Source organism: Orycteropus afer, unplaced genomic scaffold (assembly GCF_000298275.1).
Source record: "Orycteropus afer afer isolate SDZICR_OR568_19922 unplaced genomic scaffold, OryAfe1.0 scaffold00158, whole genome shotgun sequence".
Taxonomy (NCBI): domain Eukaryota; kingdom Metazoa; phylum Chordata; class Mammalia; order Tubulidentata; family Orycteropodidae; genus Orycteropus; species Orycteropus afer.
In genome coordinates, this window is record NW_006921745.1 from 559,159 (window position 1) to 575,346 (window position 16,188).

The 16,188-nt window shown below is 39.6% G+C and overlaps 1 protein-coding gene across 1 annotated transcript in view; it reads left to right on the plus strand.

The window, feature by feature from the left end:
* SPTLC3 (serine palmitoyltransferase long chain base subunit 3) overlaps positions 1-16,188 on the plus strand; it is a 215,891-nt gene that overhangs the window by 136,907 nt on the left and 62,796 nt on the right. The window contains exons 8-9 of the mRNA XM_007946378.2: positions 2,640-2,859; positions 9,822-9,948. Coding sequence (XP_007944569.1) covers positions 2,640-2,859; positions 9,822-9,948 — 347 coding nt within the window. The remainder of the gene's footprint in view (positions 1-2,639; positions 2,860-9,821; positions 9,949-16,188) is intronic.

The window sequence follows — 16,188 nt, forward strand, 5'->3', positions numbered from 1 at the left end:
TTGAGGTATTTGTCTTCAACCTCATTAATTCTGTCTTCCATTGCATCAATTCTACTCCTTTGCCCTTCCAATGTGTTATCTATTTCTGAAAATTTAGTATTAATCTTCTGGATTACTATCTGTAGATTTAGAATCATTTGTAATTTTTCATTTATTTTGTCATTTTGTTCTTGTATTTTCTCCCAAAATTCTTCTAGGGTTTTATCTGTGTTTTCCTTGGTTGTCTCTCAATCCTTTGAAGATACCTAAAGATAATTCTTTTGAATTCCTTATCAGGGAGTTCTAATGCTGCATGTTCCTCAGTGATGTGTTTTGGGTCTGTATCGTGGTCCCTTGTTTCTCCTGCTTTATCTTGCTTCTTTGTGTGGACTGTGATGTTCTGTTGTCTCCGAGGCATTGTGAATTTTTGTGTTTATATTTAATTGGTGCTTGTATGTTGGAGTGACTTGCCCACAATTTTCATTTTCTTTGTATGTTATCTATACAAGCAGGGTACTGTGCTGTGATCCTCTATTCACTAATTTATAGCACTTATATGCTCACCATCTGTCTCCTTTCCTGTTGTCAGCCTCTCGTATGTCCCTTGCTGGCCTTGGCAAACAGAGCCTATACTTGGGTCCCTGGAATCTGAATGAGAATGCTATCACTTTAAAATCCAAAATGGTTGCCACTTGTAAAGATTTAAAATAGCTGCACCCTCGGTCACTTCAAATATCCAAAATGACCACTGCCTATAAGCATACAAAATGGCTGCACCCTCAGTCACTTTAAATATCCAAAATGGCTGCCATTTATCAACATTCAAAATGGCTGCACCTCGATCACTTTAAATATCCAAAATGGCTGCCACATGCAAACAATCAAAATGGCTGTGACCTCTGGACAGTGGAAAGTCAACAGCTCAGATTGTCTCCCTCCCTGCTGTTTCCCTTCCTAGTCACAAGCCACCAGTGCAGTCATCCCTGCAGCCCTTGGTGACCAAGGATGATCTTCAGGTCAATTCTCAGGTCACAACACCACTTGGAAATATTCAGGCTATTGGTCCCATCAGAGTAACTGACAGTCTGCAGCTCTGACCATCTCTGTACTCTCTGTTTTCATTCAGGTTTTTCCACTAGTTGGTGCCTAATCCACTTCTGCATAGTTCCTTTCAAAGCTCAGGGCTCCAGAATTATCTTCTGTATCTCTGTCAATTGGTTTTTCTTTTCTTTGTTGAAGAGGGTCTGTGTCGCTTGACTGCCTATTCCTCCATCTTACTGAAAGTCTCTCTCTTTCGTGTCTTTTTAATTCCCTCTTTTAATCTTTAGCAAATCAAGCAAGAGTGTAGATCAGACTGAATTGGCCAAGTAGATACTAGCAGGCCAGTAAAGGTAGATCCCTACAACTCACTCACTGCCACCAAGTTGATTTTGATTCATTGTGACCCTATAGGACAGAATAGGACTTCCCCTGGGGTTCCCAAGGCAGTAAATCTTTATGGATGCACATTACCACCTTTCTCCCACACAGTGGCTGGTGGGTTTGAACTGGTGACCTTTTGGTTAAAGACTTCTGATTAGCAGCCTTTTGGTTAGAAGCTGAGCAGCCTTTTTGGTTAGCACTTAACCACTGTACCATCAGGGTTCCTTTATTAGTCATTAGAAAAATGCAAATCAAAATCACTTTTGATACCATTTCACACCCACTAGGATCACTATTACAAAAAAAAAAAAAAGTGTTTTTGAGGATGTGGAGAAATTGAACCCTCAACCACTGCTGGTGGGAATGCAAAATGTTGCAGTTTGGTGGTTCCTGAAAATGTTAACTATAAAATTACCATATGACCCAGTAATTTCACTCCTGGTTTATACCCAGAACAACTGAAAGCAGGGACTTAAACAGATGTATGTATTAACTGCAGCATTATTCACAATAGCTGAAAGGTGAAGACAACCCAACCCAAGTGTTCATCAAGAGATGACTAAACAAACAAACAAAAAAATGTGGTACAATCATACAATGAAATATTATTCAGCAATAAGTAGGAATAAAATTCCAATATGTGCTACCACCAGGGTGAATCTTAGGAAACATTTTGCTGAGTGAAATAACTCAGTTGATCTTACCGATATTGTAAGATCCCAATTATATGAAATATCTAGAGTAGTCAAGTATATAAAGACCAATGTTTATTAGTGGTTACCAGGGACTAGAGGAAAAGGAGAATGGGGACTCATTGCTGAAGGGGTACTGAGTTTCTCTTTGGAGTGATGAAAAAGTTTTGGAACAGACAGTGGTAATAGTTGCACAACATCGTGAGTGTGGAATAATGCCACCAGCTTGTAACTTGAAAATTGTTAAAATGGAAAATTTTATGTTGGATATATTTTAAGACAAGAAAAGAAGGAAGAAAGAAAAGGGAGGGAGATAGGGAAGGAGAGAAAGTGGAAAGGAAGGAGAAAAGAAAGAAGACAAAAGGGAAGTGAGGGAAAGGGAAGGGAGGAAGAAAGAGAAAGAAGGAGGGAAGGAAGAAAGGAATGGCATGCCCCATCACTAATGACTAATGTCAGGACAGGTTATCTGACATGTAGTGGAACATCTAACACAGAATTTCCCAAGAAGTTTCATGTTAGTTATGAGCATCTCTCTTTGTGACGTAGCATGGAAGGTTCCATTGTGCACCTGCCCCAGATCGTGGCTCTGAAGAATAAATACAAGGCTTACCTCTTCATGGATGAGGCTCACAGCATTGGGGCTCTGGGCCCTACCGGCCGGGGTGTCACAGAATTCTATGGAATGGACCCTCACGATGTTGATGTGTTGATGGGCACATTCACGAAAAGTTTTGGAGCCTCAGGAGGTTACCTAGCTGGAAGGAAGGTAAGAGAGGTCTCCTGTGTCTGTGTTAAAACCTGAGCTGCCTGGGGATGTGGTCTTCAGGCCTTGCCTGAATAAAGCTTCAGTTCAGTTCACCACCCTTTTCTTGAGCTCCATGGTGTAGCTGTAGTGGATTCTCAGACACGTTAGGCCCAGAATGTCCAAGAGCTCACCCTGTAATAGTGAAAAAGGGCATGTGATGAGTAATTACACTCTCATAAAATGACAACACTAGCAGTGAACACAGGTAAAGACTTAGTGCAAAGAAGAGGGATAAGTAACTCTGAAAGAAAGGATATATCCAAGAAGTCTTCTAGAACAAATTTCAGTCTCATAGGTCAACGATTGGGGTGTGGGTGAGTGATTGTTACATTTTCAAAGCAATAATGTATGACAAGGAAATAATGTACACCAAGCCACAGAAATTTTAAGGGGATGTTAGAGAACTGCAAATAGTTTGGTTTTTGTGACAAGAAAAACAAAGAGAGGTAATAATAACAGTAGTAAAAGGTCAGATATTAAAGAGTTTGATGCTCGTGGTACTAGTTGTAGATTTTAAGAGTTTTGATGAAAATAATGACTGTATCAGAAATGTGCTTATAAATGATTTTCTGTGCAAAATAATTTTTCCCACAATTTTGGATAAGCCATAAATCAAATCATGCTCTAACATCTAAAATTTCTGACCAACTGAGCTTTATCCCTGTCATTGTAATGTTTTTAACATCAAGGGGATTGCAAATATAAAACAACCATCAATAAATGTTTGACAGAAATTAACAGGAAAAGGGAAGGGAAGGAGAAACAGAAAAAAAAAAAAAAAAAAAGTCTGGGTTTGAGGGATAAAGGAGCCAGTTATCCCTGTCCCATTATATGATGATCTCATCCAAATCCTGACAAGATATCTCATACAAGCCTGCTGTTGTTGTTATGTGCCATCGAGTCGTACCCGACTCATAGCGACACCTCCTTGGATTTCTGAGGCAGTATCACTATGGAAGTAGATAGCCCCATCTTCCTTCCGAGGAGTGGCTGGTGAGTTTGAACCATCAGCCTTCTGGTTAGCAGTCAAGTGTCTTAGCCACTATGGTACCAGAGCTCCCATACAAGCCTACACCTATTCAAACAGACAGTGTGAAAGTAGCATTGTCTCCACCTAGGAGACAACAGGCCCCAAGCTCATATATATAGTATCAATACTTTATGCCAGGAGGAACAAGAGTTCAGAGTCCTGGTAAACCAGTTAGACAAATCAGGGAACACAGCAGAAAATATTGTTATCATTGAAATCTATGATTTCAAACAACAGATTTAATGTTGTCCACTCACCTCACCAAGAGACATACAACTGCTTAAAATACTCAGAGTTTTCAAAGTTCTTTATTCTTCAATAAGTCCTACTATCTTTGGAGCTCAATTCATTGATTTTTATTCCCTTTCCAGTGTCCTAGGGAAATTAGCTGGGTAATGCTAAAAACAGAGGGAATGTTCAGGCCCTTAGAAAAGTCAGCTAAATTTGTCAAAAGATTAAATGTTCCATCTCTTGCTTCTGTCAAAGCAATGGGATCCAAAATAAATAAATAAATAAATACTCACTGCCACTGATTCCAACTCACATCGGCCCCCTTTGGTTTTCTGAGGCAGTGAATCTTTACGGAAGTAGATTGCTCCGTCTTCCTTCCATGGAGTGGCTGGGGGATTTGAGTTGCCAACCTTCTAGTTAGCAGTCAAATGTCTTAGGCACTACGCCACCAGATCTGTGCAGTGAGATCAGAGGGTCTCAAATTTAAGGGCCCTTATCCAGGCTACATTGCTTTGTAAGCTTGTGGTTTTGTGATGATTTTAGCAGCAGTTCTGAACTACAAAAATTTTAACCAACTATAACTCTGTTTCCTGAACCAAAAGCACCTGAGTAAACTGAAGCAGGTGCATTTTTGAAATGTTGTCAAATTTGGTTGATGTCACACTTTCTCCTTGAGTTTCTTCGTTTGATACTCATTTTAAACAAAGGCTCATGAGGAACTCAAAGGAAAGGCCAACTCACAACTCACGATAGCTCTCTCTCACTCTCCAAACTGAAGTTATTTCCCCTGGACTATTTTAAACGTGTATTTGCTCTTGACTATGTAGTTTCTGTTTATTTGGGATAGATAATGAGCAATTTTTAAAATTATTATAATTTTCATTAGTCTGTATGCAGAAAAGTATGTAAATATGTTCATTTTCTTGCCCTTTAAAGTACTCATTATGTGCATACTTGGATTTAGACAGCTACAGCATTTCTCTGTCTTCCACTTTCTCTTCTTCCTCTCGGTCCCCCTTCTCTCCTGCTCTCCACCTTCCATGTTACACTCCAGTTCCCCTACATACCACTAGATGGCAGCAGAAATTAGTGAGTTTTTGATAAGAGACCCAACAGCGTGTACAGAGAGACAAAACTCACTGCCTTCAAGTTAATCCATCTCATAGCGACCCCTCCCTGGGTTTCCAAGGAGGTATCTCTACAGAAGTAGATTGCCCAGTCTTCCTTGCAAGGAGTGGCTGGTGAGTCTGAATCGCCAGCCTTCTGGTTAGCAGTCAAATGTCTTAGGCACTACGCCACCAGCACACAGCCCTAGGACCAACCAAATGCCCTGCCATTAAGTCAACTCAGACTCATAGTGGCACTGTAAGACAAAGTAGAACTGCCCCATAGGGTTTCCAAGGTTGTAAATCTATACAGAAGCAAACTGCCTCATCTTTCTCTGAAGAGCAGCTGGTGGATTCTAACCACTCATATTTTGATTAGCAGCTGAATGTCTTATCCACTGCATCACAAGAAGCAAAACCTAGAAAATATAGGGTCATTTTCAAGACATGGAGGATGAGCAAGATATAGGAGAACACTTGAGAAAGTGTCTGCATGTACTGTTCACTCTATATTGGGGGGAGGACACCTGTCTGGAATGGTTTGGATGAGGCTATGATGTCATTGTTCATTGCTGCTGTGGGGTTGATGCCTACTCCTCACAGTTCCCTGTGTGCATAGTAGAGCTGTGTTCCACAGAGTTTTCATGGCTGTGACTTTTCAGATGCAGATCTCCCTCCTGTCTTCCGAGGTACCTCTAGGTGGGTTCATACTTCCAACTTTTCTGCTAGTGTCAAGTGCTAAATTTAGGGGACCACTGAGGCTGTGATTGCCCCAGATAACTATGGTTTCCTTCCAGTCTAATGAGCCCATGACTTAATGGTGCATATAGATAGATAGAGAGAGATGGGGGAAAGAGAGAGACTTTCTCTTTGCTTGCAGTTTGCTTTTTCTGATATCTCTGCAATTCACTCCAAATCTGGTTTTCAAACAAGATTGCACTAGCGTAACTGCTGGTAATAGTTAGCAAATGATTTTATTGAAGATTCATAGTTTGAAATTTTAAGAACCAATTTGTTCTTGGGGTTCCAGTTTTATAAGTTTAGGTTTTCATCTTTACCTTTGTTTTAATTTAAATAATAGTTTTATTCCCCAAGACTTTGAATGATTTTGTGAAGACTTTTAAGCTATGTTTTTTAACTGACAGGACATAGGATTAAGAAAATGTTACCACTGCAAAATATCCTGGATTTTATACCAATAGACATAAAAACAACAAAATTAACCATTAAAAAAAAAGGTTAAAGTTCATACCCTCAGATTTATATTTTTCTGAAACCTTAAATAATTTCAGTTTCACTGTGTGAATGGTAAATCTTAAGATACGAAAATAATCACTTGAGTCCAAAAATCTAGAAAAAGAAAAATGCATGTCTGACTCAACTCTCTTTTGTAAATTATAATGTCAATATGGGTAATAGAGGGACTATATTCCCAGTAAGGAGATCTAGTAGCATAGTGCCTAAGGCACTTGACAGCTAACCAGAAGGCTGGTGGTTCAAACCCACCAGCCACTCCTTGGAAGGAAAGTTGGGCAATTTACTTCCGTAGTGATACCACCTTGGAAACCCAAGGAGGAGTCACTATGAGTCGGGCCCGACTCAACGGCACATAATAATAACAGCAGTGTTTGTGATGCTCTAAAAATCTACGTGGAGTAGGTCAAAGTTAGAGCTTTATACATTAGCAATCAGATGTATCAGGTAGAAAAAAATATTTGGCAACAAACAAAGGAAGAAAAAAATTGGCTTTGTGCTGAGACACCTTCACAGATAGTAGAAATGCTGTTTTGGCCCTGATCTTCTACTTATAAAATGTTCTACAAATTGATCTCTGCTTGTACAAATTCAGTCTGTTTCTGTAAAGATTAAAGCCTTGGAAACCCAATGGGGGTTGCTATGGGTTGGAACTGACTTGATGGCAGTGAATTTGGTTTTGGTTTTTATAGGAGCTCACTGCCCTGAGTGCACCCTTCTTCCCATCTCAGGGAAACTGCTAAAATGGTCTCTCAAGAACAAGTAAATATTACTGTCTTTCTCACGTCAAGTTTGGAGCTGCTGTAGATGAGCTGTGAATAAATCAGCCTGGAGCCTTCTGTCCTTTCAAGGTCTTTGAAGTGAAATGTCAGGTCATTACTTCTTTCCACCTGTCAGTGCCCCATGCCATGAATGGCTTCTTTGAAGAAAGCTGAGCTGATGAGGCTAGGTTTCTTACTTTTATTTTAATTTTGCCGAGGAGATATGATCAATGCTACAGACCTTTCTATGGTCCAAATTTTTCTCTGTTGCTGGACCCTGCTTCCTCTTGCATGCCTAGTGCTAACAACCACTGGCTTTGACAGCCTCTACAGGCAAACCAGAGGCTTGTCAATATATGAGAAAAAGGAAGCCCTTATGATTGATTAGCTGTGTGGTTGGAATTCTGGAGAAGGAATGTGGGGCAGGGCAGCCAAAGTTGGGGTGAGTGTTAGCCCCAGAAGCCTGCATACCAGGTAAAGGCAGGCCCCTGGCAGAAGGCAGCTCTACCCTGTGGCCTGGCCCTGACTATATTTAAGAACTCTTTGAAGTAAATAGGGTGTTTTCGAATGAATATCAAGATGTTTGTTCTAAGATTCTCATGTCTGAGTTCTTCCAGAAAATCTACCCTTGCTTTTGAACTGCAGGCCTGAGAATACAGAAAATAATAAGAATCTTGAACTTACAAATGGACTTGGAAACCTCAGTATCAGGAGACTTCTAACTCACCCTGAAGGAAGACACAACCTATATTCACCTTGCTAAAGACCAAAGTCAACTCTTAGTTTCTGGCTCGTTGCACATCATATGAGAAATAAAGGAGGGAATCTAGGCTTTCCTTGATGATCACCAGAAGTAGTTGCACAGCCTCACTTTCTGAGCCAGACTTGCAAATTAACTCTATCTGTAAATTAAGACTCCAGGAGAAAGTAGGCTCAGTCTAAAATAATTGAAATTATAGACAAGATAGTCTTTATGTTAAAAGGGTGTGATACCCCACTGATAAAGTACTTACCCAAACTAGGAGTTCTCATGATCTTAATTCTACAGAATTTCTCAATTTATGGAAGAAAAGTGGATGATAAAAACATTGGAAAAAGAGCCTTTTGGGGAATAAAAGGAATTTTGTTTTTTTCTTCAGCTGATCTTTTTCAGAGATGCCCCATGACTAAGTGGATATTGTTACACTTGTTCCTAAGAATGTAGCATAGTACCCCTTGTATCCTTCAGAGACTTCCTGTGTGGTGCAAAAAGTTAATGCACTTGGCTACCAACCAAATGGGTAGAGGTTAAATCCCACCTTGAGGTGCTTTGGAAGAAAGAGTCGGCAACCTACTTCTGAAAAATCAGTCATTGAAAACCCTGTACAAACACAGTTCTACTCATACACATGGGGTCATCATGAGTCAGAATCAACTCAATAGCAACTAGTTTGGTTTTCTTTTATATCCCTTCAGAGACTCCCACTGTTCTTCCTCAGTCCCTGAAACCTCTTTGCTTTCCATAACTTTTCACCAAGCCCCTCCAAACTACCCACCACTATGGAAGTGAGTAACTCCATCCTTGCCCTCAAGGAGGTTTCAGTCTCTTTGGAGAAACAAAAATAATAGACTCAAAGAGTTTGAGAATCACATTATTTTGTGATTCAATCTGTGGTTTACTACTATATAAACTTGAATATGTCAAGACTTTAAAAAAGAAGAAGAAGAAGGTAATTCCAGTGGATTAGGTGTAAGGCCACAGTAAGGAGAAGAGGATGCACAAAAGTGAGGTTAAAGAGAAGTTTTTATTCTGAGTTTCCGGGGGAGGTTTACGGGCCCCCGAGAGGGGCCCAGGCGAGGTTCATGGGTCCCTGAGAGGGGCCCGGGAAGTCGCACCATCTGGCTGGGGAGGGGAGGGTTTATAGTCTTGTGGAGGACCTAAGTGGGGACACTAAGGAGATGGTGGGGTCCAATCAGCTGTTAGTATGGGTCTGCACTTAGTTAGCATGAGGGGGCTTCACAAGAGGAAGCTTGCCACTGCATGGGACTTTCCAGTCTGGGTGGGTTCTGTCACTTCAGTTGTCTTATCAGGCTGTCTCATCAGGGCTTGACACCTGGAGGAAGCTGCTAACTGAAATGTTGGTGGCTTGGGTTTGCTTCGGCCTAACATTAGGGTAAGAACCAAATGCAGGTCAGTAGAAGTTGAGTTGATCCTCTCTGCATCCTCCCTAGCCAACAGGGTTATTGTGTTATTGTGAGGCTTAAATGTGTTAATAAGTTTATTATTAATAATTAATACATGTAACTCAGAAGGAAGGTTGGGCAACATACTTCCATAGTGATACTGCCTTGGAAACCCAAGGAGGGGTTGCTATGAGTCAGATCAAAGTCGATAGCAGTAAGTTTGGCTTTGTTTTTTTATTGAAAGCCAGACCACATTCATCTTTTGAGATTCTGGAAGTAAATGTCTTTTACTATAATGTATGGGGAAGAAGATGTGACAGTCACCACCAAAACTAAAAGATTGATATTCTTTCTGTTCCCCCCTCCCCTTTATTTAAGGACCTTGTGGATTATTTACGGGTTAACTCACACAGTGCTGTGTATGGCACAGCAATGAGTCCTCCGATATCAGAGCACATCATCAGGTCAATTAAATTCCTCATGGGAATGGATGGGACCACGCAAGGTAAGAGGTTCAGCTGTAAACAAAGCTCCCACAATCTCCTTTCCCAAACCTCTTTCTCCTTTATGCTCCACCAATATCCCCCTATATCACATACTCCTTTGTTTTATATAACCCAATGTATATATCAACATAGTGCCTAAGGCACTTGGCTGCCTACAAAAAGGCTGGCAGTTCAAACCCACCAGCCACTCCTCAGAAGGAAGATGGGACAATCTACTTCCATAGTGATGCTGCCTCAGAAACCCAAGGAGGGCTCGCTATGAGTTGGGTCCTACTTGATGGCACATAACAACAGCAACAACAATATATAAACCAAATCATGTGTTAGCTGTACTAGAACTGTTGTTAGCACAAATAAGAAACCTTTGTTAAAGCAAAGAAAACTTTCAAATTCACTCAATGTGGTGGCAATTGGATAATATTGTGTGCTAAAATGAACCAAATAGTTGTGTATCTTTACCTGTGTTTGTTGGGGGCTATCAGTTGTGCTTCTCTGAGACCAAACTAGTAGATTTAATATTTTGATTCTTTTCATCCTTTTTTGTTTCCAGCCAGAGGTTGGGGAGAGGAAATCCACCACTGGCCATACAAGAGTATATGACCAAAATGCATACAATGATAACTTTCCAGTCATTTTCTTGACATGGGGTCACCATACATAGAGTATGCTATATTATTCATCCCAAACAACTTAAACTTATTTCTAAGAATTGTTTAATCAATGAATGCCCCTGAAACTCTACACTTTTCAGATAAAGTTTATAGAGCTCCTACCGCATGTCACACACAGTTGTGGCTACAGTAATGAATATAGTAGCTCTTGCTGAGAGTCAAGCTAATTAGTGCATTTATGGAAGGAGCACATTATCCTGACCCCAGAACTGGTCATGGTGCTATGCAATCCATCTGCATCCCCAACTGACTTTCAGCCCTACATTGCCTAGTGCAAACTCTAAACCTACTATTTCAGTAGCAGTATGGGGAGATCCATCGTTTTTTAATTTTATTAAAGCAGGAAAACACATTATTTACATACAAATTTTACTCAGAAGCTTACTACATAGAAGCAAAGCTGGTCTAAGGAAAGTAGTACCCCCACCCACGCCCATATCAATACCCTCGTTAAGCCCTTTTCCTGAGTCCTAATTCTCCCCACAACACTGGTTTGAAAACCTCTAGGATGAACCTTTCCTTTCTCACTAATTCAGGAGAATGGCCTGCAAGGTGATTTTTGCCCATGATGTGAAGTGCAGTGATGGATTGATTGATCTGTAAAGTCATTCTAGGTTTGTCTCTTAGGTTTTATGATTCCATGTCTTCTCGAATGATCTGTCTAAAAAGGAAATAAGATTCCAGTCTAAGGAGGCAACATAGTGCAACTAAATCCAGAGGCTCTGAAGCCAGCTCTCTAGATTTGACTCCCCTTGACACTATAGTCCTGCTTGCTTAATGACCATTCTGTGAAATAGGACCTTATGTAATTTGGATGTTGTGTGAATCCCATATTGTAGTACTCTGGTCCTGTGTTTTTTCTTTAAGCATCTCAAACAAGTTTCATTCCTTAGCAGTGATCCTCAACATGCTAAGCTGAATTTGATTTTGTGTTTGGTCCTCAATCCACATCATTATCAATTTCTCCATATCTGATATAGATCTAGCATTTTTGTTAGCCTTGTAACTTTCAATGGAGCTGAATCTTGGGACGGTTTGGAGAAGTTTTTCTTTGTTTTTGAGGAGCATCATGATTGTCAATGCCACATAGCTAAATCTTAAGCAATAGCATTCACTGATTTTCTACTTTTGTGTTGTTTAATAACCTTTTGTTTCACTTACAAATTGATACTTCTCCTTTACCTCTTGCTGCTGCTATCACTAACTCAGGTTTTACTGCATTTGGGAGCCATGAACTTTAGGGTAATATTTTCTGAAGAAAATGAAACAGATAACAATACAACACTCAAGAGACATATGATACATGAGATTGGATACTGCCACCTACAAATTGAAGTATACACTGTTATAGGTAAACTTTTTTAGATAGAAAGAACAGTATGGTATATACATAAACCAGTAATTCAGGTGTTTATTATGACTATCAAAACATGTTTATTATAGGTTATACATATCTTGTACCATTATACACCTAGCAGCACAATCACTTTGTATATAAGAGATATGACATACATATGTTGCTTGTAAGGTGCTGATGTGTTCACTATGTCACATTCTCCAATCAGGATTTCTGATTTCAGAGTTCAGGATTTCTGAACTCTCTTTTAACATTTATGAGACCGTGGATATATATGCAATTGGTCATTGCCTGAATGTATGTTATGCAGCACATGAATGTATTTGACAGCTGTGTGGCCTTAGGCAAGTAACTTATCTATTCAATCTTGAACAAATTACTTAACTTCTCGGTGTTCAGTTTCCCTGGCTGTAAAATGTGGAAAATAGTAGTATTTATGAGTTATTGCTATTATGAAAATCAGATAAATTAACCCGTGAAAAATATTTAACTTGTCTTGAAACAATTAGACAGGCAGTCCCTGGTTACAAATGAGATCTGTTCCTAAGCATGTCTTTAAGTTGAATTTGTAGGTAAGTTGGAACAGGTGCGTATGATTCTTCCTTCACTTTACTTTAGTGCAAGAAAAGTTCAAAGACTTTTCAATGATTTAAAGGCTGCCTGTGTAGAAAGTGAAGGTGATATGATAAAGATTTTTTTTGTGAGTAGGGGTTGTTTCAATCCTTTCCAAGTGAAAACAAATTTACATTAAGGGCAAGTATGGGTTTTCATAAGTTGGGCATTCATAACCCAACAACTTACTGTATAGTGAGCATTGTATATTGCTTGTTATTATTAATTCCTATTCTTGAGATATTCAAGAATTATTTAGACTGTTTCTCAATGATGCTGTAGAAAGGATTCTTATAATGGTAGTGAGGTAGGGTTAGGTGTTCTCCAAGGTTCCAGGGAAAGTTAGGCTAAGCCAGTATAACAAATAAATCCTGAAAATCTAAGTGGCTTAACATAACCAAGGTTTCTCTTTTGCACACACGAGATCTAATAAAATTAGACAACTCAGGGCAGCTCTCCCTCATGCGGGTAGTAACTCTGGCTGCTTCTAGCTTGAGTCTTGGCCTTCTCAACACATGGCCTCTATGGTGATCACCCTGGTAGAAAAAGAAGGATAGTATCATCAGTCTGGAATTGACACTAGTTACCCTGCTTGCAACCCATTGGCCAAAATGTTACATGGCCTTCTCTTGGCAGGTAGGAGATAAATTTAAAAACAGCATGAATATTGGATAAACAGCTCTCTTTCATCCTTTTAAAACTGATACTAGAAATTGAGCTGTGTCCACTCCTACTTGAGCACATTCCTACTGATCTGAAACCAGTATCTTCTCACAAAACCATATTTCTATCTTCTTGATCTTCACACATTTTGTAATTGAAAAACAATCATTTGGAATTTAAGCTAAGATGCAAGTCCACGGACCTATAATGCCTAGACTTATCCTTTAATCTTATATTAAAGATGAGTGATTAGAGAAATGTTATTCTGAAAACTAGCCTGTCTGAACAAAGATTTCCACTGATTTCTTAAACCCTTTCATGATATGGTATCAAAATGGATTGATTTAAATAGACCCCAGTTTATAATCTTTGCCTTCCCTCCTCTGGATTGACTTGTTGCCTCATCACACACAGAACTTACTCTGTTTATCTGATCAATGTTGAAGATTTGCAGAAAGATTTAAAGATATAGTAATTTGTGTTTGGGTGGTCATCTATAATCAATTTTCTTAGGAGATATTTTCTTTGTTCTCTCTTTTAGTCATAATTACAATATTATTTTGTCACTTTTTTTAAAAACATCCCTGTTAAAATTTTTCACTCTCTTCTTTGTCATCTTAGGAGAAAATCATCATAATAATAACAGAAAATGTGTACAGTGTATTTTTTTAGCATGAAGTTAGGAGAACCAGTGAGAAAGATAACACGATTTCTTTCAAAGGCATGAGCAAAGGAGTAGATAATTAATAAAATCATCAACCAACTTGCAGGTGGATTAGGCTGACACATCTTTTGAAGAATTTAAAGTCACGCAGTGAATTACGAGCTGTCCTCATTTATGACAATTCCATGCTTTAATAAAGAAGACAGACTGGGAAGATTACATTAGCTCACCCGTTTCTGCTCGGACATTCTAGCTTGCAGGGTAAAGTTGCCCAAAGCCCAAAGAGATGCACTGTGGTCATGTGAGAACTGCCTTATAGGGTCTGAGAGAGAGGAGGGCAGCTTTGAGCCTTTATCCTCGGCCCACTGGCTACAACTGTAATTGGAGCCTTTGAAGGTTTTGTTTTGAACTGATATTGGCAAGAGCTTGGCCAGATCTCTTCCTTGATGAATGTCTTCACTTTAATCTGCAATGCAAAGCCATGCTCTTCAAAGTAAGGCAAGCTACAGGGATAAGGTCAGTGTTCCTTTGATGCAAGGTTCTAAGATGAAATAGCCCTCCCAGTGAAATGACAGTGTTTATGCACAAACAGCCACCTTCCCTCTGCAGCCAGGCTGCTCACAGACTTAATACACATAGGCTGAGAGTTAAAGCTGCATGTGCTTTCCATATGCACCAAGGCCCTTTTCATCTGCTGGCCTGTCGCTCCATTTAGTACAGTGAGCCCAAAGTGGAGATTTGATTTCTCCATCCTAATGGATGTTGGGTGGTCCCCTTGGCCAAATCAATGCTATAAGCCCCCGAAGAGCAAGAAATGTGTCTTGAATTAATGTGGCATTCCTGTGAGTGTCAAACTCAGTGCTCAGCTTAATAAATATGTCATGACTCAACTTCCATCTCACCAGTCTGCTGGATTCCAGGTCAGTATTTATGCTATATAAGATTGCAAGATGTTTATGTCATCGGACTGGGAGCCAGCAATCAGTTTGACACCTATTGTGGCAGCTGAAAGGACCACTCAGCTATTGGGACCTCACAATGATTGGCATCACTTTAGAAAAGGTCTACAGTGATTATTGCTCAATCATTTTCTTCATCTAGACATGGCACAAAGAACCATAGAAGGGTGAGTCCCAAGCCACACAAAAGGCTACCCTAAAGAAAGCATGATCAGCAGTCTTTTTTATTGTTTTATTTAAATCTTTGATGTGGATTTTCAATTATCAGTCAACCTTCTCTTTGAACTCCCAATCTTGGCCTTGCCTCCTTCCATTTTGCCCAACTCTGAATAATCTCCTTTACAAAGAAAATAGAAATCATGTTATATGGATGGTTGTGCTCTGTAGCTGGACTGCATGGGGACCAGTGCCTAGCACATTAGTTCCATGAATGCTAGTTCTAATTCAAGCTGATTAACTTTAGTTCTTTCTTCATAAACTGGGATTGTAAGACAGGTTTAATGATGTTTTATGTAGATATTGTTATTATTGTTGTTGTTGTATTTGCCATCGAGTCGGATCTGACTTATAGCAACCCTTCCTTGGGTTGCTGAGATTGCCCAATCTTCCTTCTGAGGAGCAGCTGGTGGATTTGAACTGCCAGCCTTCTGGTTAGCAGTCAAATGCCTTAGGCACTATGCCATCTAGGTAATCTTATTTTTTGTTGTTAGCTGCTGTCAAGTTGGCACTGATTCATGATGCTGACCATATATATAACAGAATGAAATATTGTCCAGTCCTGTGCCACCTTCATTACTGTTGGTATGTTTGAGTCCGTTGTGTGGCTATTGTGTCCACCTGTCTCATTGAGGGTTTCCCTTGTTTCTGCTGGCCCTCCACCAAACATGATCTTCCTTTATAGTCTCACCATCCTCAATTCTAAGAGCACTCTGGTTTATATGTAGTAACTCAATAAAGGTTAGCAGTTATTATTTTTAATTCATCTGCTTTCTTCCCTTCCACCTCCAATTTTTTCAACAGCTTTTACCTACCTTGAATTCTTCTTAGAAGAAGAGAAGAATTACTCCACCAGAAAATCCTACAGCACTTCCTTTCACATATATCTAGAATCAGGTCATGTCTCTCCATCTCCACCACCACCTCCATCAACTTCTATTGGATGAATAGAGATACCTCCTGACTTTTCTCCCTACTTCTGTCCTTGACTTTGTATAACTTGTTCTCCACACAGGAGCCAGTCATCTTTTTTTAATTATTATTATTATTATTTATTTTATTAGGATTTGGGTGAAGATTTACAGAGTAAATTCACT